The 23,711-nt window shown below is 39.3% G+C and overlaps 1 protein-coding gene across 2 annotated transcripts in view; it reads left to right on the top strand.

Moving 5' to 3' along the window:
* Positions 1-3,179: 3,179 nt before the first annotated feature.
* Positions 3,180-23,711, top strand: part of ATG7 (autophagy related 7) — a 105,594-nt gene continuing 85,062 nt past the window's right edge. Inside the window, exons 1-12 of one of the 2 annotated variants that reach the window (XM_014951705.1) lie at positions 3,180-3,233; positions 7,147-7,357; positions 7,563-7,617; positions 9,298-9,415; positions 10,761-10,838; positions 11,421-11,537; positions 12,605-12,754; positions 15,593-15,681; positions 16,769-16,890; positions 17,389-17,479; positions 18,933-19,077; positions 19,701-19,859. In XM_014951705.1, the coding sequence (XP_014807191.1) occupies positions 7,180-7,357; positions 7,563-7,617; positions 9,298-9,415; positions 10,761-10,838; positions 11,421-11,537; positions 12,605-12,754; positions 15,593-15,681; positions 16,769-16,890; positions 17,389-17,479; positions 18,933-19,077; positions 19,701-19,859 (1,302 nt within the window). In that variant the 5' untranslated portion in view covers positions 3,180-3,233; positions 7,147-7,179. The other variant, XM_014951706.1, reaches the window with a different exon arrangement.

Genomic DNA, 23,711 nt, shown 5'->3' on the forward strand with positions numbered 1-23,711 from the left:
TTCTGAGAAGTTATCTTCTCCAAAACACATTGAGTCCATATTTGCCAAGAATGGATGAGTTTGAATCTGCTTCAATATTATTGTCATCTTCAATTCCAGAATGATTTTCCCTTGCTGCAAGGACTTTGCTTGGGGAAATTGGAAGTCCTATCTATGGAAATACGTGTGAAAAACTCCCAACAGATTCGTTCCTTGTTTTTAAAGAGCCGATCTTCTAGTTGTTTACTATTCTCATATGTATTACAGACACTTTTATTTGCTCATAGGAAGATTTCACAAGGTAAACCATACCTGCAACAACCAACCAACTCCAGTATAAACCTCCAATTTACTTCGTTATAGCCACTCTCTTGAAGATCCCAGGCACTGAGAGATCTTTGACTGATGCTGCCTATTTCTTTAATACCCTAAGACTTCACTGCAGTGTCCTTATATGTGTACATCAGCAGTTTCATGTGTAAATCTCAAGTTTATTTCCCAGTTCAGCTAGTCTGTATAAAAAACTATAGTCCAAGACTGCAAGCCCACCAGATGTGCCTCCCATTTTCCCGAAGCTAGAACTGTTGTGCAGAAATTTAACTCCTAGGGTCTGGCTTCTTTTCAGGTATGACACATCTAGTTGAGATAATATGGGGATGCAGATTCACAGAAGAGTGTCCCTCTGCCCTGTGTGGGTATTATTCCTCATGACCTATGTTATGTGCTGACAGCTGTTTCATAAACCATATTATGAAACTGGAAATGTTCAAAGTCTATAAATCTAAGCTAAGTTATAGTTTGATGGAGACCGGGTAACAACAGTCCAGCTATTTTGACAGGATGTCATCAATGTTCCCTTTCTATTTCATGGAAAAAGAGAATACAAAAACGGAAAAGTGATAAAAGAAAATCTTTTCCAGCCTTGGGGAAATAAAGTGCAGCACCAAGTTATGAAGTGTCCAACAGAGTAAAGGCATTACAAATACTAATGAAGTGGCATGTAGTACAAGGAATTGTGGAGTTTTACTGAGGTAATGCAGTTAGATTCAAGGTATAGCATCTGCAGCAAAATTCCCAAGTTTATTCCAGTTCATTTTATTCGTGAAATTCCTACAAGGTCTATTCAGCCCACACTCCACAGCACCTGAGCCACTGGCTACATTTTCACTAACTCAGCCTCAACAGAGTTATTTCTTACAGATCCAGAGATGGGGCACCTGCAGCTTCTCTGGGCAACCTGTTCCAGTGTCTCACCACCCTCACAGGAAAGAATTTCTTCCTAATATCTAATCTAAATCTACTCTTTCAGTTTAAAACCCTCCCCCCTCATCCTATTGCTTCACTCCCTGATCAAGAGTCTCTCCCCATCTCTCCTGTAGACCTTTTAGGTACTGGAAGGGGCTCTAAGGTCTCCCCAGGGCCTTCTCTTCTCCAGGCTGAACACCCCCAACTCTCTCAGCCTGTCCTCAGAGCAGAGGAGCTCCAGCCCTCTGATTATCTTTGTGGCTGTCCTGGTTTGAGCGGCACAGTACTAATTTCTCTTCTACTGCCTTGGAAAACCGCATTTTTAAAAGACACTAGTGTACAAATTTGGGAAAATATTTAATTTGTAGCCAGCTATGGTATGTGGATTTCAAGGTCTCAGTGTTTCCGAGTCAGCCAGGTGCAGGGATGAGGAGGAGCGAAACTCGGGCATTTTACCCAGGCTGCCAACAGGACTATTTCATACGTCACATTCAATATAAATTAGAAAGTTTGCTGAGTTTTCTGTCTGCCTTGATGGTGGTGGTCCAGAGAAGCCCTTGCCGCGGTGCCGGAGCCCTAACCTTCTCCCGAAGCCGCAGTGCTCAGTGTCCCACACTGGCTGTCCCTGTGGGGAGTGCACGGCTTCATTCAGATGGAAAGGGCTGGAGATAGTACTTGTATATTTTATATTGGTATCGGGGTCAATACTGATTCTTTAGTATTACTGATGTTAATTACTTAGTCTATTAAATCTGTTTATATTTCAACTCTCGGGCTTCCCTGTTTTTTCTGATTCCCCTTTCTGGGTGGGGAGGGGTCATTGGCTGAGAGAATAATTGTCTAAACAAAAATATATTGTTGTGGGTTTCTCAAACCGCAACAGGGGCCTCCTCCGGACTTGCTCCAAGAGGTCCAAGTCCTTCTTACGTCATAACCAGAGAGGGGGAAAAGGCAGTTTTTTAGCTCCACTGCCTGGTTTTCCACCGGTGCCAGGACCCTACTAGGCGCAACGACACTACCTCATGCTTGGCGGCCTCCTCGCACACTTGTCACACGGGGGGAGGGCAGCGGGGGCTGGCGGGGTGCTGAGGGGAGCGGGACCCTCTGCCATGGCCGTCCGACAGGGAGGGACTCACCTCACTGACTGGACTGACTCACTGACTGACTGACGACTACGCTCACTGAATGACTGGACTAACTCACTGACTGGACCGACTCACTGACTGACTGACCCACTGACTGACTGGACTAACTCACCAACTGGACCAACTCACTGACTGACTGACTACACTCACAGACTGACTGACTGGACCGACCCACTGACTGACTGACTGGACTGACCCACTCACTGACTGACTACACTCACTGACTGACTGACCCAGTGACTGACTGGACTAACTCACTGACTGGACTGACCCACTGGCTGACTGACTGGACAGACCCACTGACTGACTGACTGGACTGACCCACTCACCGACTGACTACACTCACTCACTGACTGACCCACTGACTGACCGACTGGACTGACTGACTGACTGGACTAACTCACTGACTGGACTGACCCACTGGCTGACTGACTGGACAGACCCACTGACTGACTGACTGGACTGACCCACTCACCGACTGACTACACTCACTCACTGACTGACCCACTGACTGACCGACTGGACTGACTGACTGACTGGACTAACTCACTGACTGGACCCCAGCCAAGACTGACTGACTGGACTGACCCACTGACTGACTGGACTAACTAATTGACTGGACCGACTCACTGGCTGACTGACTAGACTCACTGACTGACTGACTAGACTCACTGACTGACTGACTGGATTAACTCACTGACTGACTGGAAGGACTCACCGACAGACTGCCGAACCGCCCTGAATTGGGCGGGAAAGCCCCACCTCAGGCAGAGCCCGCCCGCCGCGCGTGCGTAGCCGTCGCCTGGATGACGTCACTCCTCTGTGCCGAGCGGGCCATGCCGGAAGTAGGGAGCGTCGCAGCCGGTGAGGGGTCGCTGCGCGTTGCCGGTCGCGCTGAGGGCGGCCCGCCCGCCCGCTCCCGCGGTCCAGTGCCCCTTCTTTCCCTCCCGCCCCCGGGGGTTCCCTTTTCGCCCCGCGCCCCTCGAGGTCGGTGTGTCCCGGGGCCGCGGCTCCCCGCGGGCTCCTGGGCGGGAGAGCCTCAGGGCGGGTGCGGGGACGCCAGCCATGGCTGGTCACTGCCTGAGGGGAGGAAGGCTCTAGAGGGGGGTCTGGGCAGGCTGGGTCCATGGCCCGGGGCCGATAGTGTGAGGTTCAACGAGGCCAAGTGCCGCGTTGTGGCCGGCAGGACCGGGGCAGGGATCATCCCTCTGTCCTGGGCACTGGTGAGGCCCTGCCTCGAGTGCTGTGTCCAGTCTTGGGCCCCTCACGACAAGGAAGACATTGAGGGGCTGGAGCGAGTCCAGAGAAGGGCAATAATGCTGGTGAGGGGTCTGGAGACCAAGTCTTGTGAGGAGCGGCTGAGGGAGCTGGGGGTGTTCAGCCTGGAGAAAAGGAGGCTGAGGGGAGACCTTCTCGCTCTCTCCAACTCCCTGAAAGGAGGGTGTAGCCAGGGGGGGTCAGTCTCTTCTCCCAGAGAACAAGTGATAGGACAAGAGGAAATGGCCTCAAGTTGCACCAGGGGAGGTTTAGATTGGATACCAGGAAAAATTTCCTCACAGAAGAAGTTGTCAAGCATTTGAACAGGCTGCCCAGGGAAGTGGTGAAGTCGCTACCCCTGGAGGTATTTAAAAGACAGGTAGACATGGTGGTGAGGGACATGGATTAGTGCTGGTTTTGGCAGAGTTAGGTTGATGCTTGAACTCGGATGATCTTGAAGGTCTTTTCCAGCCAAAACAATTCTATGACTCAAAGCAGGCCGGGACTGCCTCGTGTGGTGCTGCCGGCCCAGAGCCGGCGTGAGGAGCGAGCGGTGGTGGCAGTGGCGAGAGCAGTGTCTGCCGCCCATGGAGCGGGGAGCTGGCGGAGCACCTTGGCCCCTGGTCCAAAGGCTGGGTTTTTTTGTGTCAGCAATGGTATTGGAAATAGGGAAGACTTGGGAAGAAAATGGGCTTGATAATGGGCATCAGATGAACTTAATATCTTTCAGCCAAGAAACAGCTTTTCTGAAGGTGCCCCTTATGTAGTGGTAGGAAACAATAATTTCCTTTGTCATCTAGATATAGAGGAGGTCCTCAAAGTACTGAACTCCAGAGGTGCCCCTTATGTAGTGGTAGGAAACAATAATTTCCTTTGTCATCTAGATATAGAGGAGGTCCTCAAAGTACTGAACTCCAGACCACAGAATAAAAAGTTGTAAAAGAGCTCTAGATTTTAGGGAGAAGATTTAGGAGATTCTAGATTTAGGAGAAGACAAATATTATTAAATGACCCCGTGTGTATTTTCCCTTAATATATTACTCCACTAGATCAGTTTTAAAAGCCTGTGTATTTGAGAACAGGGGTTGGATCTTGGACTAGTGATAGCGCGTCTATGCTTTGGGTTATCTTTGCTGATTATACTTTAAGTTAAGTGTTTGCTAACTTATGTTACTACTTGTACATCTTACACGCAGAAAAATAAGTTTATAAAAATAGTCAGAAAATTCCATGCAGATAGTTCTGCTGTTTATACTTCCAGCATTAGCAAAGTTTCAAGAAAGTAACTGATTTTTTTGTGTGTGTTAATAAAAAGAGATTTGAGAGGTTTTTCAAGTAAGCTATCAAAGTTCACACTACCACAAATTGCAACTGCTGTTAAAAATTAAGAATTTTTTTTTTTTAAAAAGAGTGGGGAGGACAACAAAATGGTTTATTTATAGTATGCCAGTTGAAGCAAGACATCATTCAGAACTGAAACATTTAGCTTTCACCATGAAAAATATGGAAACCTCAAACATATATCCCAAGCCCCACATTCCACAACTTACCAGCGACTGAGGGAAGCATTTAAAATAGAAGGAAATAAGCTTATAAAGTGAATATAGAAAGCATAGCTGAATTACACTGGAGACTTTAAGAAAGTATCGTGTAAGGAAAAGCATAATTGTGTCTTTCTGTCAGAGAAGATCTGGCTATTTGGCAGTTATTAAGAAATCAAACCCACCTCTCATTCTCTTCCCTCTGTTCCAAAAAGCATGAAAATAAAGCATGTAAGCTCTGTTTGTGTTGCACAAGTGACTTCACGGGACAATAAGCTTGGAACATTTAATTCAAGCCAAGGTACAGTGCAGCAAAAATGTTCTGCATCTGTTTAGATTAGTGTCATATAATACAGCTGTGCTGGGAGACTCTTGCACAAGTGACTTCACGGGACAATAAACTTGGAACTTCAAGCCAAGGTACAGTGCAGCAAAAACGTTCCACGTCTGTTTAGATTGGTGTCATATAATACAGCTGTGCTGGGAGACTTATTTTTACTGTTCAGTATGTAAAATCCTACCATTGATCCACGTGTAAAGGTGACAGGGGTATCCTGAAGAGTCAGTAACAGAAGGCAATCACATGGGATTATGTTGTGCAAATTAAAAATCTTAGTCTTTAAAAATTAGTTGGTTGAAGGAATCATTTCAAGATCCTGTGAGTTCAAATGGTTGGTTTGATAAGCATTGCAAACAAAACCTAAATTGGTAGCTGTTGATCTCCCTTCTGGACTTAGAAAACAGCAGTTACTAGCTTGGTAGGTGGATGTGTTCGGATAAATACATATGAGCACATGCTCGTATCTTTGTGAGGAGTTTTAGAGCTAATATTTTAAAATCTAATCCCTGCTTTGCAACATTTATGCTTATCTTAGATAGTATATTTTTAATATCTAACAAATCCTTGTTTTGCAACATTTATGCTTATCTTAGATAGTAAAAGACAGAATGGAATGCCTAGTAAGAGGACCTTTCCTCCCCTAGGTGTGTATTGGAATACTCTATGTCAGGGACCTTGTCTCTGAAACTTGCATCTTAATATGGGTAGGGATGGACACGAAGAGGAATATTAACAGTAAGTCAAATAGATTCTGGAGGGCAACATTTTAATTTGATGAATTTTCAAGAAAATGAGCACATTAAGCTGAATCATTTCACAGGTGAATGCTGCTGCTAACATGAGCAAGGGGACTGTTATGCCTAGTTGAAGTAGAGGTTTATTGTAGCCCACTTTACATGTTTTACTCCTCTAAAATTCTGAAATTTTTAAGTGTTGTGAATTGAAGACTATGTGTTTATAGGAACACAATTCAGCCAATATGGAGTAGTGATTTGGGGTATTCTGTAAGAAAATAATCTAGACTTGTAGTACCACTATTAGGGAAGTTCAGTTTCCACTTTTTCCCTTCACTGCTGGCTTTTCTTGATTTTAGTTTCCCTTTCCTGGCTTTACTTGTTAATTCATAAATGCTTTCTGAGTGTTCAGCTTTCACCACAGGCTGAGTGAAGATGTAGTTTGAATTGTAAATGCCTTCAGAACTTAAGTAGCACTAGTAGGCTTTTAGACAGGTCTCTAGATAACGGAAGGAATGCAGATACAGGGTTTAGTATTTTGTTATTTTTAGCTGTGCCAGTACAATACAAGATACAACTCAGAAGTATATAGTTCAGGTGTAGTATCCTAAGGAATAGGAGAAATCAGGGAATGTCTGTCAGGAAATCATATCCTTCTAGGGAGCTTGGCCAAACAGAACATATACTTGCCTTGCATAATTGTACATAGAGGAAATTGGAAGGACTTCGCTTGAACTGAAAGGAACTCTGACCAATGATTTTAAAAATTGGAGTTACTTAGACACGCAGAGAAGTAAGGCTTTCTACACTTTAACCCAACAAAATGTATTGAAAAGAAGCTTTGAATAGTCATGAGTAATATGGTCAGCTGAGTATATACTTACCAGGCATATCTGCTTTTACAGGACTCCATTTAACAGCCATCATTAACTAAAATCATGGCAACTGCCAGTGGTGAGGTGCGCCATCCTGTAGATCCTGGAATCTCAAAGCTGCAGTTTGCTCCCTTCAGTAGTGCCTTGGATGCAGGATTCTGGCATGAGCTAACTCAGAAGAAGCTCAATGAATACCGACTGGATGAGACCCCAAAAGTTATCAAAGGATACTACTACAATGGTAGGTAGTTTTGGGTTCTCCTGTAACTCCTCTAAGTATTTAGGTAACATGTGTTAGGTATTTTGCTGAAACGTTAGAAAACACAGCTGGGTGAGCTGTGAATTCTGGTGTGCCTGTGGGTAATTTGTAACTGACATTAACAAAAAGAGGGAAATTAATCTGTGTGTTTCAGTTTAAAAGAAGCATGTTGCTGCTTTTTGTCCAGGTGATCCTTTGGGTTTGCCAGCTCGATTGACACTGGAGTTTAGTGCCTTTGATATGTAAGTACATACTGTGGTTTACCTTAATTTGTATGTAAAGACACTTACCTTGCATAATAGTAATGCTTTGATATATAATATTCCTTGGATAAACTCCACATGAAAATAAAGAAGCATTTTCATGAACTTTAGAAAAGTAGAGGGACTGCTCTGAGTCACAAACATTAACTCCTTGTGTCTGAAGTAGCATATTCATCTGAAGTGTCAAGTTTAAAATATGCTGGTAAGTCTCAAATTAACTATTTTATATATTTTTATGCAAAATGCCATTTTTTTCCCCATTTCTTCAGCTCTTCTGTGTAAAGAAGGATATTTCCGTCATCTGACTTCTGTCAAATTATTCCTTAGATCTTTATTTATGGAGGATTCGTCATTAGAATTAGGATCTCAAAATAGTTTTTGCAATCCCAAATTGTTACATTAATGTCTTCCAAAGTATTTAACCCTTATGGCTGGAATTTTGCTGCAGCAAAATTGACATAAGAGGAGAAAAAAGTTTTCCACATGGTTTTAATTTCCAGCAAATGCCTAAGTTAGTATAACTAACATGGGAACAGATGTCTTCACAGTTATTGTCTTGTTTGTTTTAAGTTGGTGGATTATAAAGTTGTAAATCACTGAAGTGACTGTCTCTGCCTTGCTTGGTCAGGATGTTAGGAGCCTGGTGCGGCTTTGTGCATTTTGAGATAATTTTGTAAGACATATTATTCCATTAATTCTTATGTAGGAACTTTCAGGTATGATACTAAAAGCGTATGCAGCAAAGTGCAATTGGAAGAAAGCTGTGATATTGGGAACAGGAATTTCAGATTAGGAAAAAATGGATGGTACCATGGTATTTTGATCTCTCAGATGTTATGACAAAAATAAACTTAGGAAAGATCCATTAATCCAATGCTTAATGATTCCTTCTACTGTAGTAGTAATTTTCAGTCTTTGTGTTTCTGTATGTTAGGTAGGCAGTTTAGATGATCACAAAGAGTTCCCTTTTAACTTTGGAAACTACATCATGTGTATTTTTTATGTAACTTAAACATTCGCTGTATCGAGTTCTAGCAGTGGCCAGAAACATATGAACTTGAGAGAACAATGTTAAAGGAGTCACTAAAATCAATCAGGTCTACAAATTAAGGGAACAGTGTAGTTCTTTACCTAATAGACATTCAGAATTGGGAAAGAGGAGCTTCTCCAGCTGATGATGTTAGAAGCTGTATAAGCTACTCAATCTTTTGTCTGGTTTAGGCTTCCTTTGGGATGTCTTTTAAAGAGCTACTCAGTTTTTATGTTTATGTGAATGGAATATTGACGTCTAAAGTTTAGTCTTAATGTTTTCATAGTGAAAATCACATTTATAGTGATAACTTTACATTTGAACAGAATTTTAAAATCTTCCATCCCTGATTTAATAACACCCTACTAGAGGTAATACAAATGCCTGATATATTTTTGAAGTCATAATATAGATATGTATTTGCACAGGTTATTATGCCAATCCATGTCCAATAAAGCATTACGATCGTAAAAATGCTTTTGTTACAACTGTTGTTAACTTTTATTACACTGCCTCATCATTTGACAATTTCAGGGCAACCTTACACCATAGGATAGTTTCTGCTGCTACTGCTGATCATGTTCAAGGCGTTAGTATCCAGTCCCCAGAGATTTCTTTTTTTTATTCAGGAATGCTTCAATACCAGCACGTTGCTGTCCTGCTTTTGGAACATTGTATAATACCAACACTTTTGAGACTTTCAAGTCCTGTGATAAGAAATCACTTCTGGATAAAGAAGCAAATGAGGTAAGATTGAAAATCAAATCAACTGGCAGAGAGAGAAAGGCATTCAAAATAGCCAGTGAAGTGCTTTATAGTCTCTGTCCCAAATATTGCAGATACTGTCCATACTCACCCATACAGTAGCCTCAGGATTTAACGTATTCTGGAAGGAATAGGATACAATATCTCTGTCGAGAGGGACCTACACTAATCAGCTGGTCTGTCTGCCTGACCACTTCAGACCAAAAGTGAAAGCACGTTAAGGGCATTGTCCCTGTGTAACAAAGTGATGGGGCAGCTCCAGAACAGCAGAAGACTGGGATAAAGCAATGAAAAGATGACTGTCAAAGGAAGGGACTAGTCTTCTTGCACTTTGACTAATTAAATTAAATGTCATGGCTTGGGAAGAAGTGAAAATCAAACTAAAGCAACCTTCTTCTTTTGAGACACTTCACTTTGAACAGTGCTTGATTCCTTTAATTCGATTGATTGTCTGACTGCTGGTCTTATCTAAAGTTTAGTCTTAATGTTTTCTTTGTGAAAATCACATTTATAGTGATACTTTACATTTGAACAGAATTTTTAAATCTTCCATCTCTGATTTAATAACACCCTACTACAGGTAATACAAATGCCTGATATATTTTTGAAGTCATAATATAGGCCTGCTGGCCTTGAATAGCAAAGTTTTGATGCATATCTTCACTCAAAGCTGTGAATTTTTTGTGTTCCTGTGGCCTAGGGCTTCCCTGCCAGTGGTAGGTATGATGCAGTGTCTATCTTTAGGGAAACTGCAAATGTCAGAATGCTTCATTCACTCTTGAGTTTTCCTTTGGGGTGGTTTTTTTGTTAATTTTTTTAAAGACAAAGATAAACAAGTTTGCTTCATACAAGTACTATAGCTTCTTTTCTCACCAACATGAGATGTACTGCCTTCTTCCATGTCTCCACTTTTTTGGTGAAATTTCCTATTCCTTATTCATATATTAGTATCTATAGATCCCATGAATGAAAAAGATGTATGTGTCCATATTGTGCTAGTGTTAATAGTTCATATACATGAGGGTCTGTGGCTGATAAGGTTTGTTTTGTTTCCATTGATACGTCATGCCTGAACCATTAACTTCCAGCTTCCATAATTTTTTGTGTTGGAGAGTGCATGTCTTGCCTTTAGAATCCTTTTAGCATAGGTAACAGTATGGACGAGATCAGTTAGGGAAAGATCACAGTGGATCTACTGGGAGTGTTAATTTCAGTATTTTTAAAGTAGCTGGAAGAATGAGAAGATTTTTGCAGGTGTTCTCATGCTACCCTGGTATTTTGTTTCTCTGCCCTTTCTCTTCCTTCTTGTCCCCACAATCAATGACAGATATGGGAATCAATAAAATCTGGAGCTGCTCTTGAAAACCCTATGCTCTTGAACAGGTTCCTGCTGCTGACGTTCGCAGTGAGTAATGATAATGTGTCTCGTACTTGGGGCATTGTAGTGGAAATGATGAAGTGGTTCCTTTGTGGGAGAAATACTGTATTACTATTAACATATTGATGCTAGCAGGATCATTTTCTGACATCTTAAAATGCCTGAAAACATTTTAAAAAACTAAACCATTCTCATGTACAGATTAAAATATTTTAGGATGTATTCATTAAAAAATACTGGTGCCATCTCATATTCTTTTCTACAAATACACAAAGTTATCTGATGGTCTTACAGATATCAGTAAAAGTAAAGCAACTGTTTCATGTTTAACAAATTGAATATTTTAATAAATAATGCTCCAACTAACAAAAACTGAAGTATTTTACGCACATTGTGTGTTTAAATCTTAAATAAAAACATATACAGAGAAGGGAGGACTTCTGGTATATTTTTTTTTATTTTCTAAAATTATATGACACAGAGCCTTGTTAAGTAAAGAGAACTATGGTTAGTTTCATCAACCATCAATTATGATTAGTATTCCAAACAGTAATTTACTGTGATTTATATGTTTATTATCTAATTTCACAATTATTTTTTTTTTTCTAGGATTTAAAAAAGTATCATTTCTATTACTGGTTTTGCTACCCGGCTCTCTGCTTCCCTGATGGAATACATATAATTCAGAAACCAGTGTGTCTTGGTGACAGATTCCCATTAAATCAGGTAATCAAAATGCTAAATGTTGTGAAATCTGTAGCACTAAGCAGTTCTGTGGGCTATAAAATGTAATATCTATGTTGGCACATACTGAGTTAATTTGAGAACTTAATTTCTTTTAAAATGTTCGCTTTCCTTATTTCCATGTGGGTTTTTTGTTTACCTCTTTTCTCTTTATTTCATAAAATCTTTCAGCTTAACATCACTTCAGCTTTTTTCATTTAGATGCAGATGTGGCAAACAATTCTTGAAGAGTCAGTTCTAATTTTTTATATACAGCTTATTGAAAATATAGCTATGTTTTTGAAACTCATTATATCATTAAGATACTTTTTTAAAGGGAGACCTAAGTCATCAGTTACAAAGTTATTAATAAAGTGCATGATTTCATAAGATGAAGAACTGGATAGGGAAGATATTTATTTTTTTTAGGAGACAAGTTAACATTTTTTTTGTAGTTTCTTTCATATTACAGTGCTAAAGGATGAAAAAAATCAACTTGCCCACATGTGACTTTGTACTTTGATAGAAGTTAATGCAAAACCTTGAACAGCTTTTTAATGGCATAATAATCAATGAGAACTGTTTTGTTTTTTTCAGTAAAAAATGCTTAGCTTCTGTCTTCTCAGAAGACCCTCCTTAGTTCTGTAATAATCATGTAAAAATACCTGTCGTGATCCAACACCAGAGTTTCAACTAAACACTGAAAATACATATAACAAAATAAATTGAATGGGACCCTATTCTTTTGCTAATGATACAGGGAGAGATTTCTTATAAAGCTACTGTGACTCTCAGAATGAGATTTATATCTTGTTTTAATTTCTACTGGTAGATCAGTTTGTGGCAGTTATAGTAATGCCCCTGTTTAAAATTTGCATTGACAAATGCTTTTTTAACAACTGAATTTTTTATCTTGGTTATTGTGGTCATACTGTGCTTTAAAATTTCTGAACGTGCTGTATTCTAAGATTATCTGAGTGAGCCAGCCTTCCCAGATGCTATAAAACACTTTCTGTGATTCTGTATAAGATTGTTAAAACTTTTGGTTACAGTTGTCTTTTTGCTTTTAGATTCAAGCGCTTCAGAAAGCGTATGATGAACTTTGCCAGAAAGAGGGGGTTACAGCCTTACCTTATTTTTTAATCAAGTATCATGACAATTCTGTTGTGATATCTCTGCTGAAAAAGTGGGATGGCTTCTTCCAAGACCAAGGGGGAAAGGTAAGGAGAATTTTATGTCTTTTTATAACCTGCAAATATTTAACTTCCAGGTGGTTTGTGAAGAGTCTCTAATACTAAGCTGGGCACAATGTTTGCCAATGAATAGAGTGGGTAAATAGCTGAAGACCAGCAGCTTGGATTGATTTTTGTGTGAAGTGTCTCTAGGTTTTACGCAAAAGCCCAATGACATCAGATTAATGGTCAGCTTGAAAACAAAGTTCTTTTTGCTCTGTCTCCCTTGTGCTCAAAACAGAAACAATGTAAGTTTATGAAAGAGTTAGCATAACAATTAAATTTTTCCAGCCACTTTACATATAATGCTATAATAATGCAAAACATCTCTTTTATTGTTTGTGTACTAAAAATTAGTACTCCTATATTTTATGTATTTGCTGGTTGTGGTACCATTAATCAGAGAATACTGTATAGGAGTTCTCAACTTTCAGCTTTCAGCTTGTGTTTTGCCACATGTACATGTTATAACATGAGAGCTTTGGATAAAAATTGCAGGGTATCTGTATATGAAGAATGTTCAAGGTAAATGCTGAGTCATTTTGGAAGATGGATGGGTTGTGCACCAGAAGAACCTGGGATATTTCTTCTTGTTAGATGCAGAGATCATGCCCGTCCTTTTAGTGTAAAGTGAATGCTGTCCATTGCATTCAGTTAGCAAAGAATTGTACTGAAAGGTGAAGCAAATGTCATCACAGCAAGAGTTGACTGGTTTGGTTGGCTTGTGTTTATGTACACTGAAGTCCAGTTTGGATCACTTTGCTCAGCTGCTGAACTTTGCTAGGCCTTTCTGAATGCTTTACTGGCCTTATTTTTGGTGAACTTCAAACTTTATTTTTGTCTTGCGTGTCACTGAAGTGTTAGGAAACAAAATTCTAAGTTATGGTGAAGAGTTAGTAAGTGCAAAAAAGATAATTTTTTTAAGGAGGTCTTACCTTATAAAAGTGTTTTAGTTCTGGTTTACAATACTTGGTCTTCAATTATTTTTTTTCTTTTCCAAATTTGTTTTTCTGAAATTGAGACCTAGGTCTGCAGTTCTTTGTAAAATAAAAATGTGAAGGTTGGGATTTTAAATGGTAGTGTTACTACAATAGTGGGTCACAGATAAAACATAGGGACATTCTCAATATGAGAGAAATCTGTAATCATCTGGAATATATTTCTTCATTAACATTCACTTTGCAGTGCCAAATTTTAGACCTGTCGGGTAAGATTTATTGCATCAATGCTGCCTGTAGAGTTTATTTGTATTTCAATGAGCCAAAGGCACTCGCTCCCCTGGAAGAAAAATATGTTTTTGCTGTTGCTGAGTTAATTTTCTGCTAGTTTACAAAATTGAATCAGCTTACTGCGGGGTCTTATGCCTGCTGGAGTCAGCAGCTGCAAAGCAGCAGCAATGTAAGGCTGGGAGGAGGGATGGGTAGTGGGCCCCTGTTCTAGGGACTCTTTTAGGGACACCTCACTGATGTGGTGGAGTCAAGACCAGTCACTCTAAGTCCATCTATAGGCAAAGAAGCAGGAGGGAAGAGCTCTGTAGATGTGACAGACACAGGTATCGCTAGTGGTGGCTAAGTTCAGATTTTCAGCATATCTAAAGGTAGGCTGTGCCATATTTCATAGAATCATAGAATTGTCCAGGCCAGAAGGGACCTCCAAAGGTCATCTAGTCCAACCTCCCCACAGTCAGCAGGGACACCCCCAACCAGACCAGGTTGCCCAGGGCCTCGTCGAGCCTCTCCTTGAATATCTCCAGGGAAGGGGCCTCAACCACCTCCCTGGGCAACCTGTTCCAGTGCTCCACCACCCTCACAGTGAAGAACCCTCTCCTCATCTCCAGTCTAAATCTGTTCCCCTCCAGCTTGAAGCCATTTCCCCTCGTCCTGTCACTGCAGGCCTTTCTAAACAGGTTCTCCCCAGCCTTACTGTAGGCTCCCTTCAGGTACTGGAAGGCTGCTATTAGGTCTCCCCGGAGCCTCCTCTTCTTCAGGCTGAACAACCCCAGCTCCCTCAGCCTGTCCTCGTAGCAGAGGTGCTCCATCCCCCTGATCATCCTTGTGGCCCTCCTCTGGACCTGCTCCATCAGGTCCATGTCTTTCTTATATTGAGGGCTCCAGACCTGCACACAATACTCCAGGTGAGGTCTCACCAGAGCAGAGTAAAGTGGCAGAATCCCCTCTCTGGACCTGCTGGCAACGCATCTTTTGATGCAGCCCAGGATGCGATTGGCCTTCTGGGCTGCAGCTGCACACTGCCTGCTCATGGCCATCCTATTTCTGATCTCTGGATGTGTTTTGGTTCTGCATTGACTGTGAACTAAGCTCCTAGTTTAGATGCCTCAGTGGCATCTATGAGCGTGGTATTACATTGCTTGAACATGAGACAGAATGTCCAGTTCCTTTATTTAGATGCCATCTTGAAGGTTGGCTTAACAAGTGATATTTATTCCTTTTTTTCTTTTGCCTTGACATCTTGCTGGCCTGTCCCCTTTCGCTTTTTGATCATCCCAAAATCAGTATAGAATTTTGTTTTGAGACCAAGGCTTCAGTTGTTGGGCTTCTCCCATAATGGCGTGTTTAAGGAAGGTGCACGTACTGTAGTGAAAAATGAATGTCCATAAAGGGGCTGAACTGAACAAATCTTAAAACTCTGGCAAACATTTGACTGAAATCTTGTGTGAGGATGTATGAAACATTTTAAAATATATAAAATGTGTGTGTAGGCCTTCTCTGTCCAGAAGTTTTACATTTAAAATGTCAGATAACTTTTACTGTAAACTGAATATCGGTGTGGATAGGTGACTTCTCATTACAGCAATTTTTTTTGCAGGTGACAATTGGAGTCTATGATCCATGTAACTTATCCCAGTATCCAGGATGGCCGCTGAGAAATTTCCTGATCCTGGCAGCTTATAAATGGTATCTATTTTATTCTTTGCCTCAAAGATTATTTATTGGCTGATATCAAATGAGGCGTTTTTCCCCACATGGCACTTGACTCATGTCACCCATCTGAGATTTAACTTTTAACCTTGACATGACTCACCTTCGATGATTCTGATTTTGCATGTTATTCTATTTTTTTACTTCTGTCAGTCACAAGTTTCTATTATTCCTAATCCTCCATGCATGCATGTACCTGGAAATACATGCTTCAGACCCTGCCAAATACCCTCTAGCTGTTACAAATCTTGTTTAAAGTATCCTGTGATTTTAGATAATTAATTAGTGCCAAGTAATAGTAGACCTAAATTTTGAAAATCAGATACTTCTAAGTTTTCTTATAGTGTACCTTCTAGAATTTTCTGTTGGGCAGAAGTTGGGAAGACAGGACATAGTTTTACACTCTGGTATTTGAAAAAAAGTATCATTTAAAGTGTCATATAAAATTGTGTTGCTGTAAGAAAAGTGTCATTAAGTTACATTTTCATAGTTTTTTATGTTTTATTGCAAAGCACACAGCAGGGAGAAGAAGTCCTCATTTAGGTATGGTGTTTTCTGGGCTGTGAGCTGAACTGTAGCATAGAATGATGTGTAAGTGCCCAGAGAACTTCACACATTCTGAAAATTAGAATCACACATTTTAGAAACTAAAGTTCTAAGTATTTGATTTGGATTTTTGAGGAGAAAACAATTATAATATATCGAAAGCTAAGAGTGTCTTGCTTCTGCCATGGCAAGTGCATCGTGTCACCTGATGTGTGCTCTAGTGCGTCCCTGCTTTTTAATCCTCTAAATATGCAGTTTGTCCTGCAGCACTGTATCAATGACACAGGACAGGCTGACAGTGTCATTTCTTTAGAGCTGTTTCACAACAAACTAGTCATTTTCACATACTAAGCAATTGTTTTTTCTTTATACCTGGTAAGAACAACAGTGTTTCAGTACTAACAGAAAAAGCCGTATTCAGAATCTGCAAGAGACTAAACCTGTGTGAAATAGTGTTTAAAAGTCCCTTTCCTATTAAAGAAGTTGCGTGTCTCTATTTATCTTTTCTAAACGGCAGGGGCAGCGTTCTCCAGTCAATTGAAGTGCTCTGTTTCAGAGATAGGACCATGCAAGGGGTGAGAGACATAACACACAGCATTATCTTTGAAATAAAACTTCCAGAGACAACCCTTGGCCCAGGTAATCCATTATAAGAAAAAAAAAAATCCCGTTTTTTTTCCCTCCCTCCTTGATCACCGTGAAGACGGAAAAAAGAAATTAATGCTACTAAATCGTTGTGTACGCTGTTATTTCAAATGGATTTTAATTTGTTGAAGAGATGATTGAACTTGGCAAAATTTACTGAGTTCTGAACATGGCAGTCTGTTTGACATTAAAGATCTGGAGGCCTGATGAGGAATAATGCCATTTCTCTCCTAGGTTTGAAGCAAACTGAACATTGGACACCTGAGAGTAAAGCACTTCTCCAAGAAGCCATGCTTTCAGTTGATATAAAACAGCCAAATTTTTATAGCAATGTATACTAGGTTGTTGAGATACAGATTATTTGCTTATGGGTTTAGAATTTGGTTTTTTTCAACAAGGTTAAATCCAGCAAAATTTCTTTTTTCTATCCTGTAATATTAAGGTTTTCATTCTTTATTTCCTTCTTCCTGTTTTTTTTAACATGTCAAACAGATTGTCCAAAAGCTGTTGGATGGGAGAAAAACCAGAAGGGAGGCATGGGTCCAAGGATGGTGAATCTCAGTGAATGCATGGATCCAAAAAGGTTTGTTTATTATCTTTTAAATTTCTATAGTTTTCTTTGCTTGGGCTTAAGCCATAACAAGTTGAAAGGTGAAATGCAAGGTCTGTCTGTCTTTGTTAGGTCAGAATATAGAGTAACACGTACACTGTATGTACTTTGGACAGTCCTATTGGAGGTAAGGACCTTAATAGAGCAGAGTACACTGTGTGCAGCAGAAGTGTTTGCAATTTTTGACTCGAGCTTAAAATTTCAAATTATATTTAAAACCGAGTGGAATGTAGGTCATAGTGTTACAGACCTGTGTTTTTCATTGAATTCTGTAACCTGCAAGTTGTTAAATATAATGAAAATAAACATGGAGAAGAATTTAGCCTTTTGTAATTATTAGGGTGTGACAAGAAAGAGCTCAGGAAATGTGACCTTAGTTATTTTTATTGTTCTGCACATAACATAAGGGCAATGGATTGGAAACAGTCTAATGACACGACCTCATCTGCTTTCACTGACTACATGTGTGATCTTGACTTTGCAACACTGTAGGAGTATGTTGATGTAATAATGCTTTAGGTTAACATATTTTACCTGTCAGGCTAAGCCATTTTTGTCATGCCATTGTGGCAATTCAGAGTATGATCATAGACATAAGAGGAGGGTCATCTGAGGGCTCTTAATTCTTTAAGTAAATGTAACTTGACTTTCTTTAGTTAGTATGCATGCAAACTTCTGTTAATTCCCACAGAGACTGTTGGTAATATGCCAGGCTTGGCAGCTGTCATCTTAAATCCTTGTTGAACAAATAATTTAGTGGATACTGGCAAAAATTACATTTATGAAGGATAAGGGAATGAAACTGTCAGGAAGCTGAGAATTTATGTGCGTATCTCATTTGAACACAAGCAAGGCAAGAGAATTTTAAGGAGACATATGAGAGTGAGTAGAAGGATAGGCTTTACCATTCTGTGAGATGTGATATACTCTTTTGGACAGAGGAAGTAAGACAGTGAATGAGATAGTCATGCTCTGGATGGATTTTTTTTTTTTCTTCTGACGTGCCAGTTATTACTGGCCATGACTTGCCAGTTATTACTCTATGGATTATTTGTGATAACCTGACTTGAGGAGAGTTTTAACACCTTCCGTTCTGATGAATACATAAATCTGACAATAGGTTGAACATGGATTTCCTACCTCATTTTCCTTCTAAAACTTCCACAAAGAACTGACTCCATTCCTGAGAAGGCAAGTGTAATATTTCATGTTGAGAGATAGAACTGGATGCAGGGAATTATCTTTTTCTGATCTCCTTGCCATGCACCTTATTATTAGGTGGAAGTATGCTTGGGAGACTTCATTCTTCATATTACCTGAATCTTGAATTATTGAATTCTTTCTCTTCAGTTGAAATAAAAGTAATTGCATTGTTGGAGAAACACAAGAACATTCAGAGTGTGTTGCAATCTATTTCATGGTATAGGTTAGCAGAATCATCAGTGGATCTTAATTTGAAATTGATGTGCTGGCGGTTGGTGCCTACCCTTGATTTGGAAAAAATTGTGTCTGCCAAGTGTCTGCTGTTAGGAGCTGGTACACTGGGTTGTAGCGTTGCAAGGACCTTGATGGTAAGTACTGAGTTAATCTTAAAAATTATATGCTGTTTCTCATAAATTCTATATGATTTCTTTTTTTTTGAGCAGCTGCCATGGCACATAACAGAAAAGTTGTATTCCTCTGTATTAATGTACACGTAATACATAGTAGTTGATGTTACAAATTGTGGGGAAGAGGTGAGATCTGTACTCAATGGAAATAACTTGAAATTCTGATAATAATATAATAGCAGGTAATAAGATAACCTTAGCAGAATAGTAATTTGTTTTGAATTCACATAAAAAAAGATTGAACAAGAAATCCTGAAACAAACTATTAAGCTAATACGATCAAATACACAGTAAGTACTTGAAGTAAATAACTGTGCTGATAGTCATTTTCAGGGATGATTATCACATCCCACCGAATTCAGTAGGATTTTGAAGGTTTACTGCTAAATGATATATTTGGAGAGACCAAATTTTCTGTTCTTTTAATTCAGTGCAAGTACAAGGTTCTTGCTGTGAAAATCTTCAAAAGCTTTTGTAGATCTTTCTAGAAAAATTGGACAAAACTCCTCTTGAGTTTCTGGCGTTACTCAAAAGACTATGGCTAAGCCCGTTGTACTTATGAGTTAAATTACTTTCTCATTTAGGGTTGGGGAGTCAGGAAGATAACATTTGTGGACAATGCAAAGATCTCCTACTCCAACCCAGTACGACAGCCACTCTATGAGTTCGAAGACTGTCTCAGCGGTGGGAAGCCCAAGGCACTCGCAGCAGCAGAGAGGCTGCAGAAAATCTTCCCAGGAGTGGTAAGAGCAGTATTTAAAATGTGTTAATATCTTCCTTGGAAGAGAAGACTCTTGGAAGAACATTCCTTGGAAGAGAGTGACTTTAAATAACTACTCCAAGTTCTAGTAATTCAGCATTATTATGAGTGGGAAAAATACTACACAGGTGTTACATTGGTTGCTTAGAAGCGTTTTACCTCAAGTACTGTATGCCTGTCAGACTTCATTGAGACAGTAAATACTTGTAATAGTGAAATATAATTAAGGATCATCTGAATCATTTTGTAGCTCGTTGATAGTGAAGTAATTTTTTTTTCCTTTCTATAGCGTGTCTTAAGGAACTTTCAGTAATGTCTGCCTTTAATACTGTGTTTTCCCACTCTGGTCTTAAATGTGAGTTTAGAGACATTACTTGGCTGTTACGGAAGGAGAGGGTCTTGTAGGGCATAATAAATATATTGTTGAGATTTCCTACTATGTTTTATACTCCAAATTTTCAATCTTACTGAAGTTGATTTTCTACACAAGAGACAAATACTTAATCATTAACTGGTTTTGCTGCTGTTGGAATGAAATGACCTAAGGTTCCCATGATTACAGCAGATGGACACTTTACAAATGATCAGTAATGTAGTACAAGTAAAAGAAAAAAATTTACTTTTAAAACTGAAAGCTGTTTTTTCTGTTGGTTTTGCCCAGAATAATTTAGCAGCGGCAAGTATTGATTAGAAACTTGCTTTGCATAGCAATATAATACACAGTATTAAGATGCTGTAAGAGAGCTTTCTTGTCTGCTTTTGATTTCTTCAAGAACTAAGCAAACTGAATCAGATCCAAAAAGGGCAGTAGTTTGTAGCAGCCTGGGGAAGATATCGATGTTGCGCTTTGACCAAAGGACTCCTCTTTTTGGGGAGCCTGATGGCAACAACTCACTGTCAGAATGAAGTAGTTGAAAGGGAGCAAAGAATGGGAATAATTTTTTATGTTGTTTTAGAAACCTGATGATGAAAGGCCCAGGAATGACAGCTTTTATCCTCTTTGACTCCAGGGATGTGTATCATATGAATGTTACTCAGTGCTCATGTTCAAACACATCTACTTTTGAATGCTAAAAAGAAAAGCAGATTGAAAAAAACCCCAAACTTACAAATATTTGCAGTTCTCTTAGTTTCATCTTTCACTTGGGAAAGGATTGGTATGGCTTATAATTTCAGAATAGACAAGCTCTCAGCTTTCTATATCACGAAGAACATTTTTGTAATACTCATTCAGCATGTGATAGAAGTCACTCAGCTGTTTATAATTTTTGCTTTGGAATAGAGACTGTCTCAGAATTAGTAGCTGTAGTTACTCAGCTCAGCTGGCAAACAGTATCTTAACCACTTAGTGTCATGAGAATGAGTTTTGTATACTTACTATGTAATTCTGTAGTTAAAATGCAACTAATTATGTTACTAGTCACAATATTATTGAGTTATGAACAGTGGAATATAGATCTATTATGTTGCTGATGATCAGGGTTGTGAACAAGCTTTACAGAAGAGGGTTTCCAAATGTTTTTAGGTTCATTTAGTTTGACTCAAGGATTGCTCTGTGGTTTTGTTCTGCTTTTATCTGTGTTGATCCTATTATTGTCATTATTTATAAAATCACATTGGGACTCAGCAGTAAGTCAGTGAATGTTTGAATATCAAACAGTGATCCCCAGTATGAAAAAACACTAAACATTTCACTTTTGATAAGTGAATCAGAAGAGACAATCTGAAAGTTCCTAGAATGTGATTGAACCTTGCTGCACTACAGTGTTATTGTTTCTTGGTGACATTCATTTAGTTACAGAAATATTAAATAGTAGAATAAGTGCAGAAAAGAAAGCATCTGTGCACTGTCACATGGAGTACCAACATGTTGCTAACGAGGATTAGTGCCGCATGACTTTTCGCTTTTTAAACTCGAGAAAATGAGAGTAGGAGTATTAAGAAAGAATGAGTAGTTCAATTAGAAGAAATAAAAGCTGTTTGTGGAATCCTGAATGGTATAGGTTTGCATGTAGAGATAAAGATCAAAAGTTAGTGTTATGAGTTTTCTTGTTAGAAACAAACACCAGGCTGTGCTATGGAATCTTGAGATTGTGCATTAAAAAAAAAAAAAAAAAGCTAAATATAACCTGCAGAGGAACTTCCAGTAATAACAAGGAACAAATAACAATGCTTTAGTGAGCCTGTGTCAGTAAGTGTTAGGACATATGGTACACATAGGAAAAAACTAATTTACCTGTTCAGTAACAACTCACAATGTGCAACCTGTATGTAAGGAACCCTCAAATGTTCTGCATCTACCACTGTTTCCTTAGCACATTATCCCCATCAGTGTTACACATTCTCTGCTGTTTCCTCGTACCAGGGATGGGTGATGTCTGATCAGCCTTCAGTGGGACCCAAACCTAGTTTCATTGCTTTGTGGCACAAATGAGGAGAAAGCAGTTGCACAGATCTTGTGTATCTTTGGGATAGAATGTTTCTAATATATTTTTGGGTCAAATTCATTTCTGTAGTAGAATTCATGGAGGAGAGGTACTGTGTTTGACCATCAGTAAATATACAAAGAAATAACAAACTAGCATTAACAAAAATTCGCAGGGCTTAACAGTGCAAACTCTGGTTCAAACAGTTAATACCATGCTGACAGCATGTGAGCGTGCTGAGCTCTAAGCAGCAGGCCAAGCACATGGACTAACAGTAAGTCTTTAATTAGCCTGGGTAAAATCTTGGTGCTTTGGGGTGGTTTGGACAGTGAAGCTACTGTAGCAGGAGATTTTTATAACCCAGCTGATTTTTCTGGACTTCTCAAAATAGAGATGCATCTGTTACTGCAGACTGCACTGTTGCTGTTACCAAACCCCATATTTATCAGTATAAATGTCTTTGAATAAAAAGATTTTGAGCCTGCTCGTTTCTTTCATACCAAAGGAGTTACCAAAAGCTGTCTCTTGCTTTTGGAAACCCACACAGTCCTTTCAAGCCGCTGGGAATCCGAGAAGTAATGCTGGTTCTGAAGGCAGTTCTGAAAATTTGGTGGTATGTTTCTGTGCAATTCACTTGCAGTCTAATTTACTTTCTTTGATTTCCATGTGAGTAATATTTTGCACAAAAAATGCAGTTTCTCCTGGTTGACTTTGAAGTGCTTGACTGCTGTATGTGAATTCTTTTTTATTTTTTTAATTTTACATCCTTTCTAGTTGGAAGAATAATCACCTCATCATTACAAATGAAACAAGAAGGAATGCTTTGGCAAGGAGTTTGATTTGTTTCATTCCATTTCTAAGATTATCATTAACTGTAGCTTAGAATTTTATAATAAAAAAGAAGAGGGGACTCGGAAATAGCAGAATTTATGGATTCACAGCCTTTCCTTACAAGTAGGTAATGCACAGAATCATTGGTATAGCTGCTGTGGAATTTAACTTTATTGACACTCTTATACAATAATTCCCTGAAGTATTCAGGCATGAAACTCCAGTGTATTCAGCATTTTATCATCCTTTGTACTGTACTGCATGGGGGGCCACTTTATGTAGGTAATTCCAATGGAAAAATTTAATGATTGCAGCATCACATTTCTCAATTTTCTGTGTACCTGCCCACGGCACGCTTCTATTCAGGTTTAATCCATTGAGCACAGATATCTCTTAAGTGATCCGAGTCACGGTTTAACAAAAAACGCAGAAAGTTAATAGGAATGTGAATAAAAATGAGAAAGAAGGTTGTGGTAGCACCAGAAACTGCAATATTTTGATGTCTGTTTGCTTTAAAAAAACTCAGAACAAAAGCACTGGAGCCTCAAGCACAGCTTTGGTCAGCTGTCAATGAAACT

Source organism: Calidris pugnax, unplaced genomic scaffold (assembly GCF_001431845.1).
Source record: "Calidris pugnax isolate Ruff unplaced genomic scaffold, ASM143184v1 scaffold201, whole genome shotgun sequence".
Lineage (NCBI taxonomy): Eukaryota > Metazoa > Chordata > Aves > Charadriiformes > Scolopacidae > Calidris > Calidris pugnax.